At 41.7% G+C, this 16,859-nt stretch overlaps 1 protein-coding gene and 1 long non-coding RNA gene across 9 annotated transcripts in view; one reads left to right on the top strand and one right to left on the bottom strand.

The window, feature by feature from the left end:
* The window catches only part of NCOA6 (nuclear receptor coactivator 6), a 110,183-nt gene that overhangs the window by 46,945 nt on the left and 46,379 nt on the right, over positions 1 to 16,859 (top strand). For all 8 annotated transcript variants that reach the window (XR_008674627.2, XM_063702113.1, XM_063702112.1 and 5 more), the window contains 2 exons: positions 1,986 to 2,141; positions 9,877 to 9,999. Coding sequence is in view for 7 of the 8 variants with exons in the window: in XM_063702113.1 (XP_063558183.1) it covers positions 1,986 to 2,141; positions 9,877 to 9,999 (279 nt within the window). In the remaining variant the exon portion in view is untranslated. The remainder of the gene's footprint in view (positions 1 to 1,985; positions 2,142 to 9,876; positions 10,000 to 16,859) is intronic.
* The window catches only part of LOC129529177 (uncharacterized), a 40,844-nt gene continuing 33,978 nt past the window's right edge, over positions 9,994 to 16,859 (bottom strand). Inside the window, exon 3 of the long non-coding RNA XR_008674629.2 lies at positions 9,994 to 10,269. This is a non-coding gene — a long non-coding RNA (uncharacterized lncRNA). The remainder of the gene's footprint in view (positions 10,270 to 16,859) is intronic.

Genomic DNA, 16,859 nt, shown 5'->3' with positions numbered 1-16,859 from the left:
AAAATTGAACATCTCTAACCATTGAATAACAACTCCCCATTTCCTCCTTGCTCCTAGTCCCTGGAAACCACCATTCTACTATCTGTTTCTATGATTTTGGACTACTCTACTTCCTTGATATAAGTGGAATTTTGCCTTTTTGTGACTGGCTTATTTCGCTTAGCGTAAGATGCTCAAAGCCCATTCATGTGGCAGGGTTTCTTTCCTTTTTAAGGCTTAATAATATTCCATTGTGGCTGGGCGCAGTGGCTCACGCCTGTAATCCCAGCACTTTGGGAGGCCGAGGCGGGCGATCATGAGGTCAGGAGATCAAGACCATCCTGGCCAACATGGTGAAACCCTGTGTCTACTAAAAATACAAAAATTAGCTGGGCGTGGTGGCGTGCACCTGTAGTCCCAGCTCAGGATGCTGAGGCAGGAGAATTGCTCGAACCCGGGAGGTGGAGGTTGCAGTGAGCCAAGATCATGCCACTGCACTCCAGCCTGGTGACAGAACAAGATTCCGTCTCAAATAATAATATAATAATATTCCATTGTATGTATATACCATATTTTACTGATTCATTCATCTGTCAGTAGACATTGGGTTGCTTCCACATCTTAGCTATTGTGGGTAATGCTGCTATGAATATGGTGTACAAATATCTCTTTGAGACTCTGCTTTCATGAGTGTGTACTCCGAAGTAGAATTGCTGCATCATGTGGTAATTCTATTTTTAATTTTTTTTGAGAAACTGTCATTTTCCGCAGCAGCTTGTATCCTTTTACATTCCCACTGACAGTGCACAAGGGTTCCAGTTTCTTTTTTTTTTTTTTTTGAGACGGAGTCTTGTTCTGTCACCCAGGCTGGAGTGCAGTAGTGCATTCTTGGCTCACAGCAACCTCCGCCTCCTGGGTTCAAGCGATTCTCCGGCCTCAGCTTCCTGAGTAGCTGGGACTACAGGCGTGCACCACCATGCTTGGCTAATTTTTGTATTTTTAGTAGAGGCGGGGTTTTGCCATGTTGGCCAGGCTGATCTCGAACTCCTGACCTCAAGTGATCCACCAGCCTCAGCCTCCCAAAGTGCTGGGATTATTGGGATTATAGGTGTGAGCCACCGTGCCCCGCAGGTTCTATTTCTCCGTATCTTCACCATTGTTTATTTTCAGTGGTTTTGATAGTAGCCATGGTAATGGTTGTGAGGTGGTATCTTATCATTATGGTTTGCATTTATCTAATGATTAGTTATGTCAAGCATTTTTTCATGTGCTTATTGGCCATTTGTGTATCTTTTCTGGAGAACTGTCCTTTACCTTTTTTTTTTTTTTTTTTTTTTTGAGACGGAGTCTCACTTTGTTGCCCAGGCTGGAGTGCAGTGGCGCAGTCTTGGCTCACCACAACCTCCGCCTCCCGGGTTCAAGCAATTCTCCTGCCTCAGCCTCCCGAGTAGCTGGGACTACAGGTGCATGCCACCATGCCCAGCAAATTTTTATATTTTTAGTAGAGACGGGGTTTCATTATGTTGGCTGGGCTAGTCTTGAACTCCTGACCTCGTGATCCACCCGCCTCAGCCTCCCGAAGTGCTGGGATTATAGGCATGAGCCTATTCTATTAATTTAAACTTAACCTCTCTCTTCTTTCTTATGGTCCTTTTTCCATCTTATGGCTTTCCATTCATTGCCTGTGGTGTGCCAGGTACTATGCTAGATTTTTTGCATATATTATCTAATTTGTACCCAAAAATCATATGAAGTAGTTTTTTCATAGTTTTAGAAAAGAAAAAGATAAGTTTCAGAAAGGTTAAATAGCTCGTTCATGGTCACCCAGGTGCTAAGTGGCAAAGCTAGGATTAGATTTGAGTCTGTAGCTCCAAAGCATATGCTCTGTTAGCTATTCCAAGCTGGTGCTCCACCTTATTCTTTTGCTCTTTTGGTTTGTTTTTTAATTCCATCTCCTCTGGTGGCTAAAAGATTATTAATGTAATTCTTTTTCTTTCACAATCAAGAGTCCAGCAAGCTAAAAGTACAGAAGGTGGAGCCCTGGAACAGTGTGCGTGTGACATTCAACATCCCCCGGGAAGCAGCGGAGCGGCTACGGATCCTTGCTCAGAGCAACAACCAGCAGCTTCGGGATTTAGGGATTCTCTCCGTTCAGATTGAAGGTCTTTTACTTTGCCATGTGCCCATCTAGACCAGAATCATTACAACAGTAGAATATAGCATGATTTTCTATGCTGCTTTGTCTGTTCCTCTGCTCTTGTGTTTCAGAATGCCAAGCAACTCATGTAACTTGTACTTTGCTTTGCAGCACCTTAGGATGAAGAGGGACTGACTGAGGTTATTGCTGGGTCCTGATGGTCTTTAGCATCTGTAGCCTTGGACTCCATTCCTTTGGCTAATTTTGACCATCAGTCTTTCAGACTTTGATTTTACTGGCATCCTGACCAGGAATTGATTTGTCTTATTTATTTATTTAGTTGTGTGGTTTTCTTTGTTATTGTTGTTATTTTTAGAGAGAGTGTCTTTCTGTGTTGCCCAGGCTGGACTCAAACTCTTGGCCTCAGATGATCCTCCCATCTCAGCCTCCTGAGTAGCTGGGACTACACCTATACCACTGTACCCAGCTTAACATATAATTTAATTTGCTTCCTTCCTTCCACCAAATAAACTTTAGTATTTTCTTTATTCGTCTAACAGATTATGAAGCCTTCAACAGTCCTTTCCTTTTGTAGCAGCATTCATTTTCTTTTCTTTTTTTTTTTCTTTTTTTTTTTTTTTTTGAGACAGAGTCCCAGGATGGAGTGTAGTGGCGTGATCTCAGCTCACTGCAACCTCCACCTCCCAGGTTCAAGTGATTCTCCTGCCTCAGCCTCCTGAGTAGCTGGGATTACAGGCATGTACCACCATGCCCAGCTAATTTTTGTATTTTTAGTAGAGATGGGGTTTCACTGTCTTGGCCAGGCTGGTCTCAAACTTCTGACCTCAGGTGATCCACCCTCTTCGGCCTCCCAAAGTGCTGGGATTACAGGCCATCACGCCGGCCCGCAGTGTTCATTTTCAGTATTTTTACCAGAATGATCTTTTTCAAAATGAGAATTGGATGAGCACGTGCATGCACGCACAGACACACACACACACACACACACACACACACACACCTACACCCCTATACCCCTACACCCCTAGATTAAAATCCTGCTATCTCTTGGTATTATTCAAAGAATGAAGACCAAACTCCTTACCATGACCTCAGGCTTTGCATGGTCTCACCTCTACCTTCCTCATCCAACCTTATCTTGTATAACTTTCCTCCCTTGCCCCCTGTGTTCCAGCTTCTCAGCTTTCTCTTCCTCCTGCCACAGGTCCTTTGCATTGATGTCTTCTCTAAATGAAATACTATTTCCTACCAGCCCCACTTCCCCTAGTTCATGCCTGCTCAGCCTTCAAGTATCAGCTTAAATCTTGAGGATGTATTTTCTGAACTCCTTTGGCAAGTCAGAGTCCTTTGCTATGTGCTCTCACAAAAGTTTCTTTCTCTCCCTCAGATCATTTATCTCACACTTTCATAGAGCAAATATTTGATTATTGTTTTATCCCCATACACTATAAGCTTTAGCATTTGGAATACAATGATAAATATCGTCCTTACTGTTATAAACTCGGAAGAGCTTATGACTTTAGTAAGGAAGACAAACCTGTGAGAGATGTAAGTACCTACCATGTGTGGGGGAGCTCTTTGGAAGCTCAGTGAACTAGAACCCTCTCTTCCCCTCCTGTATTGATACAACCAGGTGACAACCAGCAATTCCAGCTTTCCCTTCCACTTTAGTCCAGGTCCTCCTGGCCCTGTGCTTACGTAGAACCTAAATGCTCCATGAAACCTGAGCAGCCGAGGTCATTTTGTTTATAGGAGTGAGACACATTTTATGCAGTCTAGCATTGTAGGTTGCTGTGCCCTCAAAGGGGCAATACCAACAAACAAATTATTTAGAAAGGGTTATATGTAGATTGAGAAATGGGATAAATTTCACCATTTGATAAATGAGAGAATAGTGGCTTAAGCAGTACCGCTTTAATTTGAAAAATGTGGAACTATCTAAAAGGATCCAGAAAAGTACAATTAATTCACAGCAATCTGTAGGATGAACTATTAGGAAAAGTAGAAGTCGAACAACTATTGGATAAAATAACAATATGTGGGCTGTTTATACTTTAAGGAATACATAAGTGGTTTCTTTAAAACCCCACGTTTTGTGGTCTCTGTTACCTATTTAAAGGCTTCAAAACCTTAATTGATAGTGTTTTTCACTGGAGAAAGAAGTACCAGTTTTATTTCTTAAGCAGACCTACTTCCTAAAACGATATAATGCTGGTTCTCCCTTAACATTGTAGCCATAAATTTAAACATGAGTACTAGCAAGGAAGCAAATAGATAACATATTTTAAGAAATTATGAAATTCACATATGACAATGATTATCACAATACAGAAAGAGTTCTTTAACTTTTAGGCTACATGTGTGTCGCAGATGATCTCTGTTCCCACGCTCCTGGGAATTCAGCAGGAGTGAAAGTGATGGCAGCAGCTATTGCTTTTGTGGAACTGGGCTGTTGATTTTGTAAGTTGTAAGAAGAATGTTGGCCAGCCACGGTGGCTGACACCTGTAATCCCAACACTTTGGGAGGCCGAGGTGGGTGGATCACTTGAGGACAGGAGTTTGAGACCAGCCTGGCCAACATGGTGAAACCCCGTCTCTACTAAAAATATAAAAATCAGCCGAGCATGGTGGGGCGTGCCTATAGTCCCAGCTACTCGGGAGGCTAAGGCAGGAGAATTGCTTGAACCCAGGAGGTGGAGGTTGCAGTGAGCCGAGATCACGCCACTGCACTCCAGCCTGGGTGACGAGCAAAATTTTCCTGGGTGGAGGTTGCGGTGAGCCGAGATCATGCCACTGCACTCCAGCCTGGGCGACAAGAGCAAAATTTTGTCTCAAAACAACAACAACAAAAAAGAAGGAATGAAGCAATGTTGCCACTATCGTGTCTGCTGCAAGGCTTGAGGGACAGGTTCTCCCAACAGTCCATTCTCCATTGACAAACACTTCCTGTACCCTTCGTTTTTTAAGTTTTGGCCAGGGAATTGGGGAAACATCTTTTTTGAGGACATTTTGTGCCCCCTCTGTAAAGTCATGGTGATCTAAAGAGTAGTCTGCTAACTTTTTCTGTAAAGGGCCAAGAATAAATATTTTTGGCTTTGCAGGCCATAAGATCTCAACTCAACAAGTACTCAGTTCTATCTTATAGGGCAAAAACAGCCATAGGCGATATGTAAACAAGTAAACATGGCAGGATTTCAATAACACTTTATTTAAATAAACATGCAGTGGGCTGCATTTGGCCCACAGGACATAGTTTGTGGACCCCTAATTGGCAAGTTTGGGAGCCGGTAGTGTTCTCTTTGACACAAATTAGCATATATGCAGTTGGTAAATAGGGGAATGATAGCAGTATAATGTGGAAATTCTGTTTATTAATATGTGATTTTTTTTTCTTAGGTAAGAGGAGCTGGAATAGTAGAAATAGAATTATAATTATCAACAAGAAAAAGCTTTTCACTCAGCTGTTGCATGTGTGGGAGTCATTTCAGCTCTATTAAAATTAAGAATGAGAGTGTATATTCGTGTGTCTTCCTGACGTGCATCCCCCAGCCTTGTGTGGCTCTCAGTTCATGACAGGTTGCATTTCTTCCTGTGCCCACCTTAATGGCAGCCCCGCTGGCTCAGAACTCCACTACATCTGCATTATCTCAGCACCTTTAACCAGGCATTTCTGCTGCATTTTCTTCTGGCATTTTGCCTCCACCAGTTATTGTTTTTATTAGAGCTCTGGTTACAAAGTCTCACAGGTTTTCAGTTTGCCCTAACCCTGTTATTGTCAGTATGAGATTTGATAAATGTGAGGTTTTCCAGGAATTAATTTGTCATATAGAAAAATGCTTATAATTCTTTATAAGGTTATAAGATGACCATTTATATTTAATAAATAGCTAATGAGCATCTGCCACGTACCAGGCACTATTTTATGTATAAATGATGTATTATAGATAGTCATATAATTTATCATCTAAATTAGGACACTTTTCTTTCTTTTTTTTTTTGAGACAAAGTCTCACTGTGTTGCCTAGGTTGGAGGGCAGTGGTACTAACACAACTCACTGTAGCCTCGGCCTCTTGGGCTTAAGCGATCCTCCCATCTCAGCCTCCTGAGTATCTAGGACCACAGGTGCGTGCCACCACGGACCTGACTAATTTTTCATAGAGACGGGGTCTCACAATGTCGCTAGTCTTGAACTCCTGGTCTGAAGCAATCCTCCCACCTTGGCCTCCCAAAGTGCTGGGATTAACAAACGTGAGTCACCATGCCTAGCCTAAATTAGGACATTTCTGAAAGTGAAAGAGAATGCTATTAATTACGCAGGAACAACAGATGTGAAGGAACAAGGACAGACTTGTAATTAACCCTGTATAGTGATGGGGGAGGCAAGCAAGAAAACGAGTGAGTGAATGATTACATGGAATGTGCTCTGCAGAAATAACAAAATGTTCTGATAAAAGTTACCTAACCTTGGATAAGATGGTTGGTAGAGGCCTTTTTGGGCATGTGACACTTAAGATTACATGAAAATTGAGAAGCTAGCTATGCGAAGAGTGCAGAGAACTGTTCTAGGCAGAGGAAACCGCATGAGCAAAGGCCTTGGGGTGAGAAGCAGCCTTGTGTGCCTAAGAAACTAAAAGGAAACACTGGGGCTGAATCCTTGCTATTGAAGGAGAAAAATAGCATGAGATGAGTTTAAAGAGGTAGACAGGGCTAAATATGGGCAGTCCAATATTGGTAGCCACAGACTGTATGTTGCTTTTGGGCACTGAAAATGTGGCTAGTTAAAACTGACATGCGCTGTAAGTATAAAATACATATTACATTTTGAAGATTTGGTATTCCCCAAAGGAATGTAAAATACCTCAATAATTCTTACATTGGCCGGGCTGAGTGGCTCACACCTGTAATCCCAGCACTTTGGAAGGCTGAGGCCAGGAAGATTGCTTGAGCACAGGAGTTTGAGACCAGCCTGAGCAATATAGTGACACCCTGTCTCTACAAAAAATTTAAAATAAAAAAATTAGCCGGGCATGTTGTCATACTCCTGTAGTCCCAGCTACTTGGGAAGCTGATGTGGGAAGGATCACTTAAGCCCAGTTAGGTCAATGCTGCAGTGAACTGTGATCTCACCACTGCACTCCAGCCTGAGCAAGAGTGAGACCCTGTTTCAAAAAATAATAATAATTTATTATTATTATTAATTACATGTTGAAATAATACATTGAATGTATTAAGTGAAATAAATGATAATTTCATGTTTCTTACTGTGGCTTCTAGAAAATTTTAAATTGCATATGTGGCTCATATTATATTTCTGTTGAACAACACTTGGCTAGGTAGATAATTTAAGGCCTTGTATAGGCTGTTAAGAAGTTTGGCCTGGCCTGGCACGGTGGCTCATGCCTGTAATCCTAGCACTTTGGGAGGCCAAGACGGGCGGATTGTCTGAGGTCAGGAATTCGAGACCAGTCTGGCCAACATGGTGAAACCCCGTTTCTACTAAAAATACAAAAATTAGCCGGGCGTGGTGGCAAGCACCTGTAATCCCAGCTACTCGGGAGGCTGAGGTAGGAGAATTGCTTGAACCCGGAGGCAGAGGTTACAGTGATCCGAGATCGCGCCATTGCACTGCAGCCCAGGCAACAGTGAGACACTCCGACTCAAAAAAAAAAAAAAAAAAAAAGAAGAAGTTTGGCCTTTATTTCTAAACTAGTGGGAAGCAATGGACCTGTTTTTAAGGAATGATACGAACTGATGTCCTTTTCCAGAACAATATTCTTTCTACTTAGAATGTCTTAACAAATTTTGTATATTAATAGTTCCCTTCCTTTAATGGAAACCCTCATGATCTGTATTCTGTTTCTCTTTTACGCCTGACTTCTAGAGGCAAGCTATAGCATCTGGTAGCTCCCAGTGATTGCTTCCTTTTTGGTAGGCTGTTTGTTCCCTGTGACCAGTGAACCTCCCTGGTTAAAATAGACATAGAAAGCTGACCTAGGCCAGGCATGGTGGCTCACGCCTGTAATCCCAGCACTTTGGGCGGATCACAAGGTCAGAAAATCGAGACCATCCTGGTAAACATGGTGAAACCGCGTCTCTACTAAAAATACAAAAATTAGCTGGGTGTGTTGGCACGTGCCTGTAATCCCAGCTACTCGGGAGGCTGAGGCAGGAGAATCGCTTGAACCTGGGAGGTGGAGATGGCAGTGAGCCGAGATCGCACCACTGCACTTCAACCTGGTGACAGAGCGAGACTCCATCTCAAAAAAAAAAAAAAAAAGGAAGGCTGACCTAGATCAGTGACAGAACAGAGGAAACTGCCATACCTCATTAACTTTCTGTTTTACCATCTGACCCTGTGAATCAGAACCCTACAGTATAGGACTTGGGTGAGTGCACCCTTTCAGCTCAGCAGCCACAGACTAGCTATATTTTAACTCTCCACAAGGTGGTGCTCTCTTACAATAACAATAGTCAAAATTTTGGATTAAGTGCAAGAAACATTCTGTTGCTTGTTTCAGAGACCTTTTTATCATTGGACCAAGTAAGATTTAAGTTGCCTCTAAGTTTAGAGTCTACTTAATTGGAACACTTCTAGTAACATTACCTATGAGGGTACCGTGAAGCTCAAATAAGATAAAATTAAAAATCCTATACAGGCTGGGCACGGTGGCTCACGCCTGTAATCCCAGCACTTTGGGAGGCCGAGGTGGATGGATCACGTGAGGTCAGGAGTTCGAGACCAGCCTGGCCAACGTGGTGAAACCCCGTCTCTACTAAAAATGCAAAAATTAGCTGGGCGTGGTGGTGGGCGCCTGTAATCCCAGCTACTCGGAAGGCTGAGGTAGGAGAATCCCTTGAACCCGGGAGATGAAGGTTGCAGTGAGCCAAGATCACACCACTGCACTCTAGCCTGAGTGACAGAGCAAGACTCCATCTCAAAAAAAAAAAAAAAAATTCCTATACATAGCCGGACATAGTGATGTGCGCTTGTGGTCCCAGCAACTTAGGAGGCTGAGGCAGGAGGACTCTTTGGGCCCAGGAATTTAAGGTAGTGGTGAGCTATATGACTGTGCCACTGCACTGCAGCCTGGGTGACAAAGTGAGACCCCATCTCAAAAAACAAAAACCTATAAAAGTATTGGTCCTGTCATTAGGTGTCTCAGAAAGTAGAATTGTAGCAACCTATCTCCTCTTCATTGCATGATTTTTTTCCTGCTGGAAATATGTTTATATTGCAGTTATTGAATGGAATTGGTATTTTGTTCACAAGTGTTAGTGTCCCCACACCAGTATAGGTTCTTTCTTCATTAAACCTACTTATATTTAGTGTCTACCTTCTGATCATAAATTCCCAAAAGGAAGTCTAGGATTTTGAGAGTTTTTGAGAACATTTTCTTCCATTACACACACACACACCCCACACACACACACAATTGGTAAGATGGTTGAAAATAAATATTCAGAGTTCCAGGATCTCTGTTGATACTAAGCATCATTCATGGTCACCCTGCTTCCTTATTACAAGTAAGAATTGGTTATATCTCCTTGTGCTTCATGAAACCTGCTTAGATGGGTTGAAGAAAGACCCATCTACATTGAACCCACGATTTTTCTGGTGGTAAACTAACCATAATTCTTCAAAAGCACAGAAAACTAAAGCACTTATATAGCTGTCTATAAACAAAATTTGCATTTTATTCTAATGATTTCCTTTTTATCACTTGACTGTCATTTTCAGGGGAAGGTGCTATTAACCTGGCTTTGGCTCAGAACCGAAGCCAAGATGTGAGAATGAATGGACCCATGGGAGCTGGAAATTCAGTTAGGATGGAGGCGGGATTTCCTATGGCAAGTGGTCCAGGTAAGACCTCCCACTCAATTGTATGACATTTTACTAGTTTCCTTTTTTGGCTTATTTGATCATTTGAGCCCTGCAAGATAGGTGGGGGTTCATGGCATACTTACATCTCTATTTGCTGAATCAGGAAAGCTAGACATAACTCCTTCCCGGAGGCTAGAGGTCACAGCATGAAGCATCTTTGCAATCTTTTGGTCTCATGCTTAAAGGTTGATGAACACTGAGCCATGCAGCAAACATTTATTGACTTCCTGTTGTGTGACATGACCTGTGCTGTTGGAAATAGAAATGAATGAGACATTTTCTACCCTCATTATTTTAATAGTACAATGGAGAATGTAGCTTTCCAACTCCCACTTTCTCTGAGGCAGAGAATATCTGTGAATTGAGTTCTTGTGTGCTTATGTGGAATCTGAAGATGTATCTGGGAGAATATGTGTTTTTATGTATATAGAATTTGAGACAGTTATAAATTGCTTCCTTTTCTAGTAATCCTGAAATTTCTTCTTCAGAGATTGAACTCAATATTCTGAGATTGAATCTCAGAATATTAGAATTGAGTTGGCTGTCATTTAAAGCGGAGGAAGCTGTGGAACTCACATAAAGGAAGTGATTTGCCCAGGGTCAAGGAGCGATAAGCTAGTATCACAGATCTTCTAACTCCCAGTTCAGTGCTTTTTTCACTGCACTAGTGGCTTTCAAATTTTTTCAGCTGCAGGACCCTTTATTCAAATAAAACAGAAAAGCACAGCTGCTGTGGTTGAAGCAGAGTAAGAACCTGCTTACCCAGTCATTCCCCTCCCACTCTACCAGAGTAGCTGTTGGAGAAATGCAGCAGTATAGAGGAGCTCAATTTATAAGATGCTAGTCTTGGCCGGGCACAATTGCTCATGCCTGTAGTCTCAGCAATTTGGGAGGCCGAGGCAGGTGGATCACCTGAGGTCAGGGGTTCGAGACCAGCCTGGCCAAGATGGTGAAACCCCATCTCTACTAAAAATACAAAAATTAGCTAGGTGTGGTGGCAGGCGCCTGTAATCCCAGCTACTTGGGAAGCTGAGGCAGGAGAACCACTTGAACCTGGGAGGCGGAGGTTGCAGTGAGCCGAGATCGTGCCATTGCACTCCACCCTGGGCAACAGAGCGAGACTCTGTCTCAAAACAAAACAAAAAAAATGCTATTCTGAACTGTAGCTAGTGAATTGATCATAGAATTGGAACTAGGTTTTTATTCTGGTACTACCATTTACTGGTTACCTCAAGCTAGTTACTGTACTTCCCCAAGCAATACTTTGTTCACGTATAAAATGAAATAATAATACCTACCATCTTTTGAGCTCATGCTTGAAGGTAGAAGAGCCCTGAGCAGTGTAGCAAACATTTCCTAAGTTCTTGTTAGGACTTAGGAAAATATATATGTCAGGACCTGTGCTGTTGGGCTGTTGTGGAATACCATAAAATAGATGTAAAATATCCAGCCTGGTATTGTGTACATAGATGTAGTTCCCCACAGAAGTCTGAGCATTTGGTGTTAAGGTAGCTTTATGAGAAATGATAGATGACACTGTTGCCACTACTGGAAGGACATGGGCCAGAAGCAGAGTGGGAAAAGCCTAGCCAAGTTAGATATAGTTAATGAAAGAATGAATAAACCTGCGATGAGCATCAGGAAATCTGGGTTCTAATATCAACTCTTGGCCAAAGGACTTAATATTTACTGACTCTAGTTGCCTATAAACATCTTTAATTATGTTCTGGAAACAATGCTAGAGATCCCTTCTAGGCTTAAAATGTTAAGACTCCACTTAACTGTTATTAGTACCCTAATTAAAAGCTCTCTTGGGCTAGTATCTGGCAAATAGCAAGCATGTTTACTAAGTATCTCTAAGAAGTGCATGTAAATTATAGTGCTTTTTTTTTGAGACAGGGTCAAGTGTTCCTCCTGTCTCAGCCCTGCAGTAGCTGGGACTACAGGCGTGCACTACCACACCCGGCTTATTTTTGTTTTGTTTTGTTTTGTTTTTTTTGTAGAGACAGGGTTTTGCCATGTTGACCAGGCTGGTTGAACTCCTGGGCTCAAGTGATCTGCCCACCTCAGCCTCCCAAAGTGCTGGGATTACAGGCATGAACTGAGCCACCGTACCCAGCCAATTATAGTGCTATAGTTGATTATCAACCTAGGAAACTGAGAAGCTTTAGGTTGAAATCAGATTAGATTGGTATTTAATGAAGGACTCAGATTGTGATAATGTATATAGTATAAAGTTTCAGGAATAATCAATTAGTAATGACCTGTAGTAACAGTAACATCTTAACCCCCAAGATATCTCTCTTTACTGCCAAGCATATTTTAGGATTGCTTTTCTCTGTTGTCTATTGAGACTTGAAGGATGCAAACAAAGTTTAATATTAGGTTAAACTGAACAGCTAAATTTTTCTAGGGAAAGAGACCTTAAATCCCCTCTAAAACAATAATAAGTAACTTTAGAATTGTGTATCTACAACAGTTGGTTTTTCAATTATTCTTAGTACTACTTCCTTCTCTTAGCATGGGCAACAGAAAGTAGCTAATAAGCAAGAGTCTTTTGCAACTAAAACTAAATCCATAGCCTGTTTTTTTTCATAGCCTTATAGAATTCCAAGATTTGTGGGGATACTATAGTAGTCATTTAATTCAAGTTTCTCAACTTCAACACTATTGATGTTTGGGGCCAATAATTTTTTGCTGTGGGAGGCTGTCCTGTAGTGTTGTGGGATGTTTAGTAGCATCCCTGGCTTCTACCCACCAGATGCCAGTAGCACCACTACTTCCCTGCATTTGTGCCACTTAAAATGTCTCCAGACATTACCAAATGTCCCCCAGGGGACAAAATTTCCCCTAGGTGAGAACCTTGGATCTTGTGCAGATTCCCATCTAGTACTGGAATGCATGTTATAGTGTCACTATTGAACATGTATGTAGTCAGCATATACTTGAAATTTTCTGGGATTAGGAAGCTCATTATGGACTAAGAAAACCTGTTTCTTTTTTTTTTTTTTTTTTTTTTTTGAGACGGACTCTCGCTCTGTTGCCTAGGCTAGAATGCAGTGGCACGATCTCGGCTCACTGCAAGCTCTGCCTCCCAGGTTCACGCCATTCTCCTGCCTCAGCCTCCCATGCCACCATGCCTGGCTAATTTTTTTTTATATTTTTAGTAGAGACGAGGGTTCACCGTGTTAGCCAGGATGGTCTCGATCTCCTGACCTTGTGATCCACCTGCCTCGGCCTCCCAAAGTGCTGGGATTACAGGTGTGAGCCATCGTGCCCGGCCAAAAACCTGTTTCTTATCTCATGAGAGCTTTCTCTCTTTTTTTTTTTTTTTTTTCCTGTGAAGCAGTCTCACTCCATCACCCAGGCTGGAGTACAGTGGCATGATCTCAGCTCACTGCAACCTCCACCTCCTGGATTCAAGCGATGTCTCACCTCAGCCTCACGAGTGACTAGGATTACAGACAGGTGCCACTACGCCCAGCTAATTGGCTAATTTTTGTATTTTTAGTAGAGATGGGGTTTCACCATGTTGGCCAGGCTGGTCTCGAACTCCTGCTCTGAGGTGATCCACCCACCTGGGCCTCACAAAGTGCTGGGATTACAGGTGTGAGCCACCGCACCAAGCCCTCATGAGAGCTTTCTTAACTGTCTAACTACCATCTTTAAAAAACCAGGTGCGATTCCTCAGAAACAGATCCAGTTTCAACAGATAAACATTAGCCTAACTGTCCTCTCCAACTACAAAACTTAAAATATAACTTTTTTTTTTTTTTGAGACAGAGTCTCTCTCTGTCACCCAAGCTGGAGTGCAGTTGCGCGATCTTGGCTCACTGCGAGCTCTGCCTCCCAAGTTCAAGCAATTCTCTGCCTCACCCTCCCTAGTAGCTGGGATTACAAGTGCCCACCACCGTGTCTGGCTAATTTTTGTATTTTTAGTAGTTTCACCATCTTGGGCAGGCTTGTCTCGAACTCCTGACCTCAAGTGATCCACGCGTCTCAGCCTCCCAAAGTGCTGGAATTACAGGCGTGAGCCACCGCGTCCAGCCTATAACATTTAATACGTAGCTGGGCAGCCGGGCGCTGTGGCTGACACCCGTAATCCCAGCACTTTGGGAGGCCAAGGTGAGCAGATCACGAGGTCAGGAGATGGAGACCATCCTGGCTAACATGGTGAAACCCTGTCTCTACTAAAAATACAGAAAATTAGCCGGGTGTGGTGGCGGGCGCCTGTAGTCCTAGCTGCTCAGGAGGCTGAGGCAGGAGAATGGCATGAACCTGGGAGGCGGAGCTTGCAGTGAGCCGAGATCGCGCCACTGCGCTCCAGCCTGGGTGACATAGCAAGACTCCCTCTCAAAAAACAAAAAAAAAAAATGTAGCTGGGCTTGGAAGCAGAGGGGTGGGGAAAGAAAGTAGAGGAACTCCCTAGGGCAAAAAAAAAAAAAAAAATGTCAAAGGTGAATATTTAAACGGCAGTAAACAAATGAGATTCTGCAGGGTCCAAAGCATTTGGGTTTTAATGGCCGGGAAGGGATAGAAGATAAAGCCTTGGGTCAACAGGAAGAAGCAAGTTAGAATTCAGAATTCTTCATGAAGCCAGAATTTTCAGTGAAAGATAGATTAGGAAAATGTCACTCTCTGGCATAGGGAAATTAATGGGAAATTTGTCTATGTTCGCCAGGGCTCTAGACGTTAGGTGGGAGAATGGGTGTTGTGGAATTGTCTTCTCCACCCTCTTGCATTTTGGACATTTGATATGGTAGTGAATACCCATTAATAGCCAGGCTAAGTCATTAACATTAGGTAGGTCTAGACTGGTGATAACTGTTGAAGCTGTGGAGGGGGTATTTTCTCAACCCAAGTCATTGCATACTTCTCCTAGTTAAAGCCTGATATAAATGAGCTCATATTCTGAATTTATACAATTTAGGATTAGATTCCCTCCCTCTAAAATTTTAGGTAATAGGAATATCAGAGTATTAACAATTATGAGAATCATAAGAAAACAAGACACTATCAAAACATAAGGAGAGATGGGGGGAACAGAACTTACAGAAATTTAAAAATCATCAAAGTGGATAACTTATTCAGCAAATTAGAAATAGCTGGATTGGAAGGTGAATTTGAATAAATCACTCAGGATGCGCAGAGAAAAATAAAGAGATGGAAATATGAAAGAGGTCAAGAGACAAGAAGAATAAAATGAGGTTTAACATATGTTTGAAAAGAGTTCCTGAAGAAGATAAAGAAATTGAGGAGGGATGACAGTCAAAGAGAGAATGGCTAAAATTTTTTCCAGAATGGATGAAAGACGTAAGTCCTCAGATTCAGAAGCCCGGTAATCCTGAGCACTACAAAATAAAAATAAAACTACATCTAGACACAATATTGTAAAACTACAGAACATTGAAAAACAGAATGTTAAAAGCAACCCAAAAGAAAAGACGTATTATTTACAAAGGAAAGACTATCAGCTTTTCTTGATTTCTCAAGAGCAGCATTGGAGGCCAGGAAACATTGGAATAATTTTTTCAAAGTGCTGAGGATATAATTGACAGCCTAGAATTTTAAACATAGCTATACTATCAAGAGTAGTATGAAATAAAGAGCTTTTCAAAGAGACTAAGAGAATTTACCATTAACAGACCCTTGCTAATTGAACTGCTCAAGGATGTACTTCAGGAAGAAGAAAATTGAACCTAAGATGGAAGAAATAAGATCTAAGAAGGAATGGTGAGCTAAATAATTGATAAGCATGGGGTAAATCTAAATAAGCATTGACTTATTTAGTAATAATGATGATCATATATGTCTTTAAACTTTAAGTCAGGTATGTCTGTTGACATTTTAAAGATACCAGTAAAATAATATGAATGGAATATATAACTTCTAAACTAGTAGTGGAGGATTAAAGAGGATGACCATGATGAAAAAAATTAATCCAGTAAAATTCAGGAAAATAGGAACAGAATAGAAAAAAAGGGTAAATAGAAATCATAAAATAACAAAATCAAAATATACTAGTAAACAATAAAGGTAAATGGATTATGAACACTGATAAAAAGGAAATGATTAATCAGAATAGTATTCTCAGGTTTACCTATGTGCTGTTACAGGAAACACATAAAATATAAGGACTCAGAAGGTTCAAAGTTAGAAAGAAAGATTAACAAGGTGATTATTAACCAAGAAAAGCATAATAATATTTTTATCAGATAAAGCAGACATTAAAATAAACAGCATCACTGAAGGTAAATAGGGCCACTATATAATGTAAAAGGAAAAATTCACCAGGAAGTTGCTAAACTCTTATGTATTTAACAACCTAGCCTCAAGACATTTAAGAATTGCATGTAAACAGCAAACCTTAGGGGAGATTTAATACACCTCTGTGAGTAATTGATGGCCAAGTTTGTAAAAAATTAGTAAGGATAAAGGAAAGCTTGAATAACAAAATACTTTTTATATAATGGACATATATAGAAACCATGCAGTCAGCCGGGCACTGTAGCTCACACCTGTAATCCCAGCACTTTGGGAGGCCGAGACAGGCAGATCACGAGGTCAGGAGTTTGAGACCAGCCTGGCCAACATAGTGAAACCCCGTCTCTACTAAAAATACAAAAATTAGCCAGGCATGGTGGCGTGTGCCTGTAGTCCTATCTACTCGGGAGGCTGAGGCAGGAGAATCGCTTGAACCCAGGAGGCAGAGGTTGTGGTGAGTCAAGATCGCGCCACTGCACTTCAGCCTGGGCAACAGAGTGAGACTCCATCTCGGAGAAAAAAAACAAAACAAAACCATGCAGTCATAATTCAAGAATTCTTAAATATTTCCAAGC

This window comes from Gorilla gorilla, chromosome 21 (assembly GCF_029281585.2).
Source record: "Gorilla gorilla gorilla isolate KB3781 chromosome 21, NHGRI_mGorGor1-v2.1_pri, whole genome shotgun sequence".
NCBI lineage: Eukaryota > Metazoa > Chordata > Mammalia > Primates > Hominidae > Gorilla > Gorilla gorilla.
The sequence above is the reverse complement of the archived record's forward strand: the minus strand, read 5'-3'. Positions and strand labels throughout refer to the sequence as shown.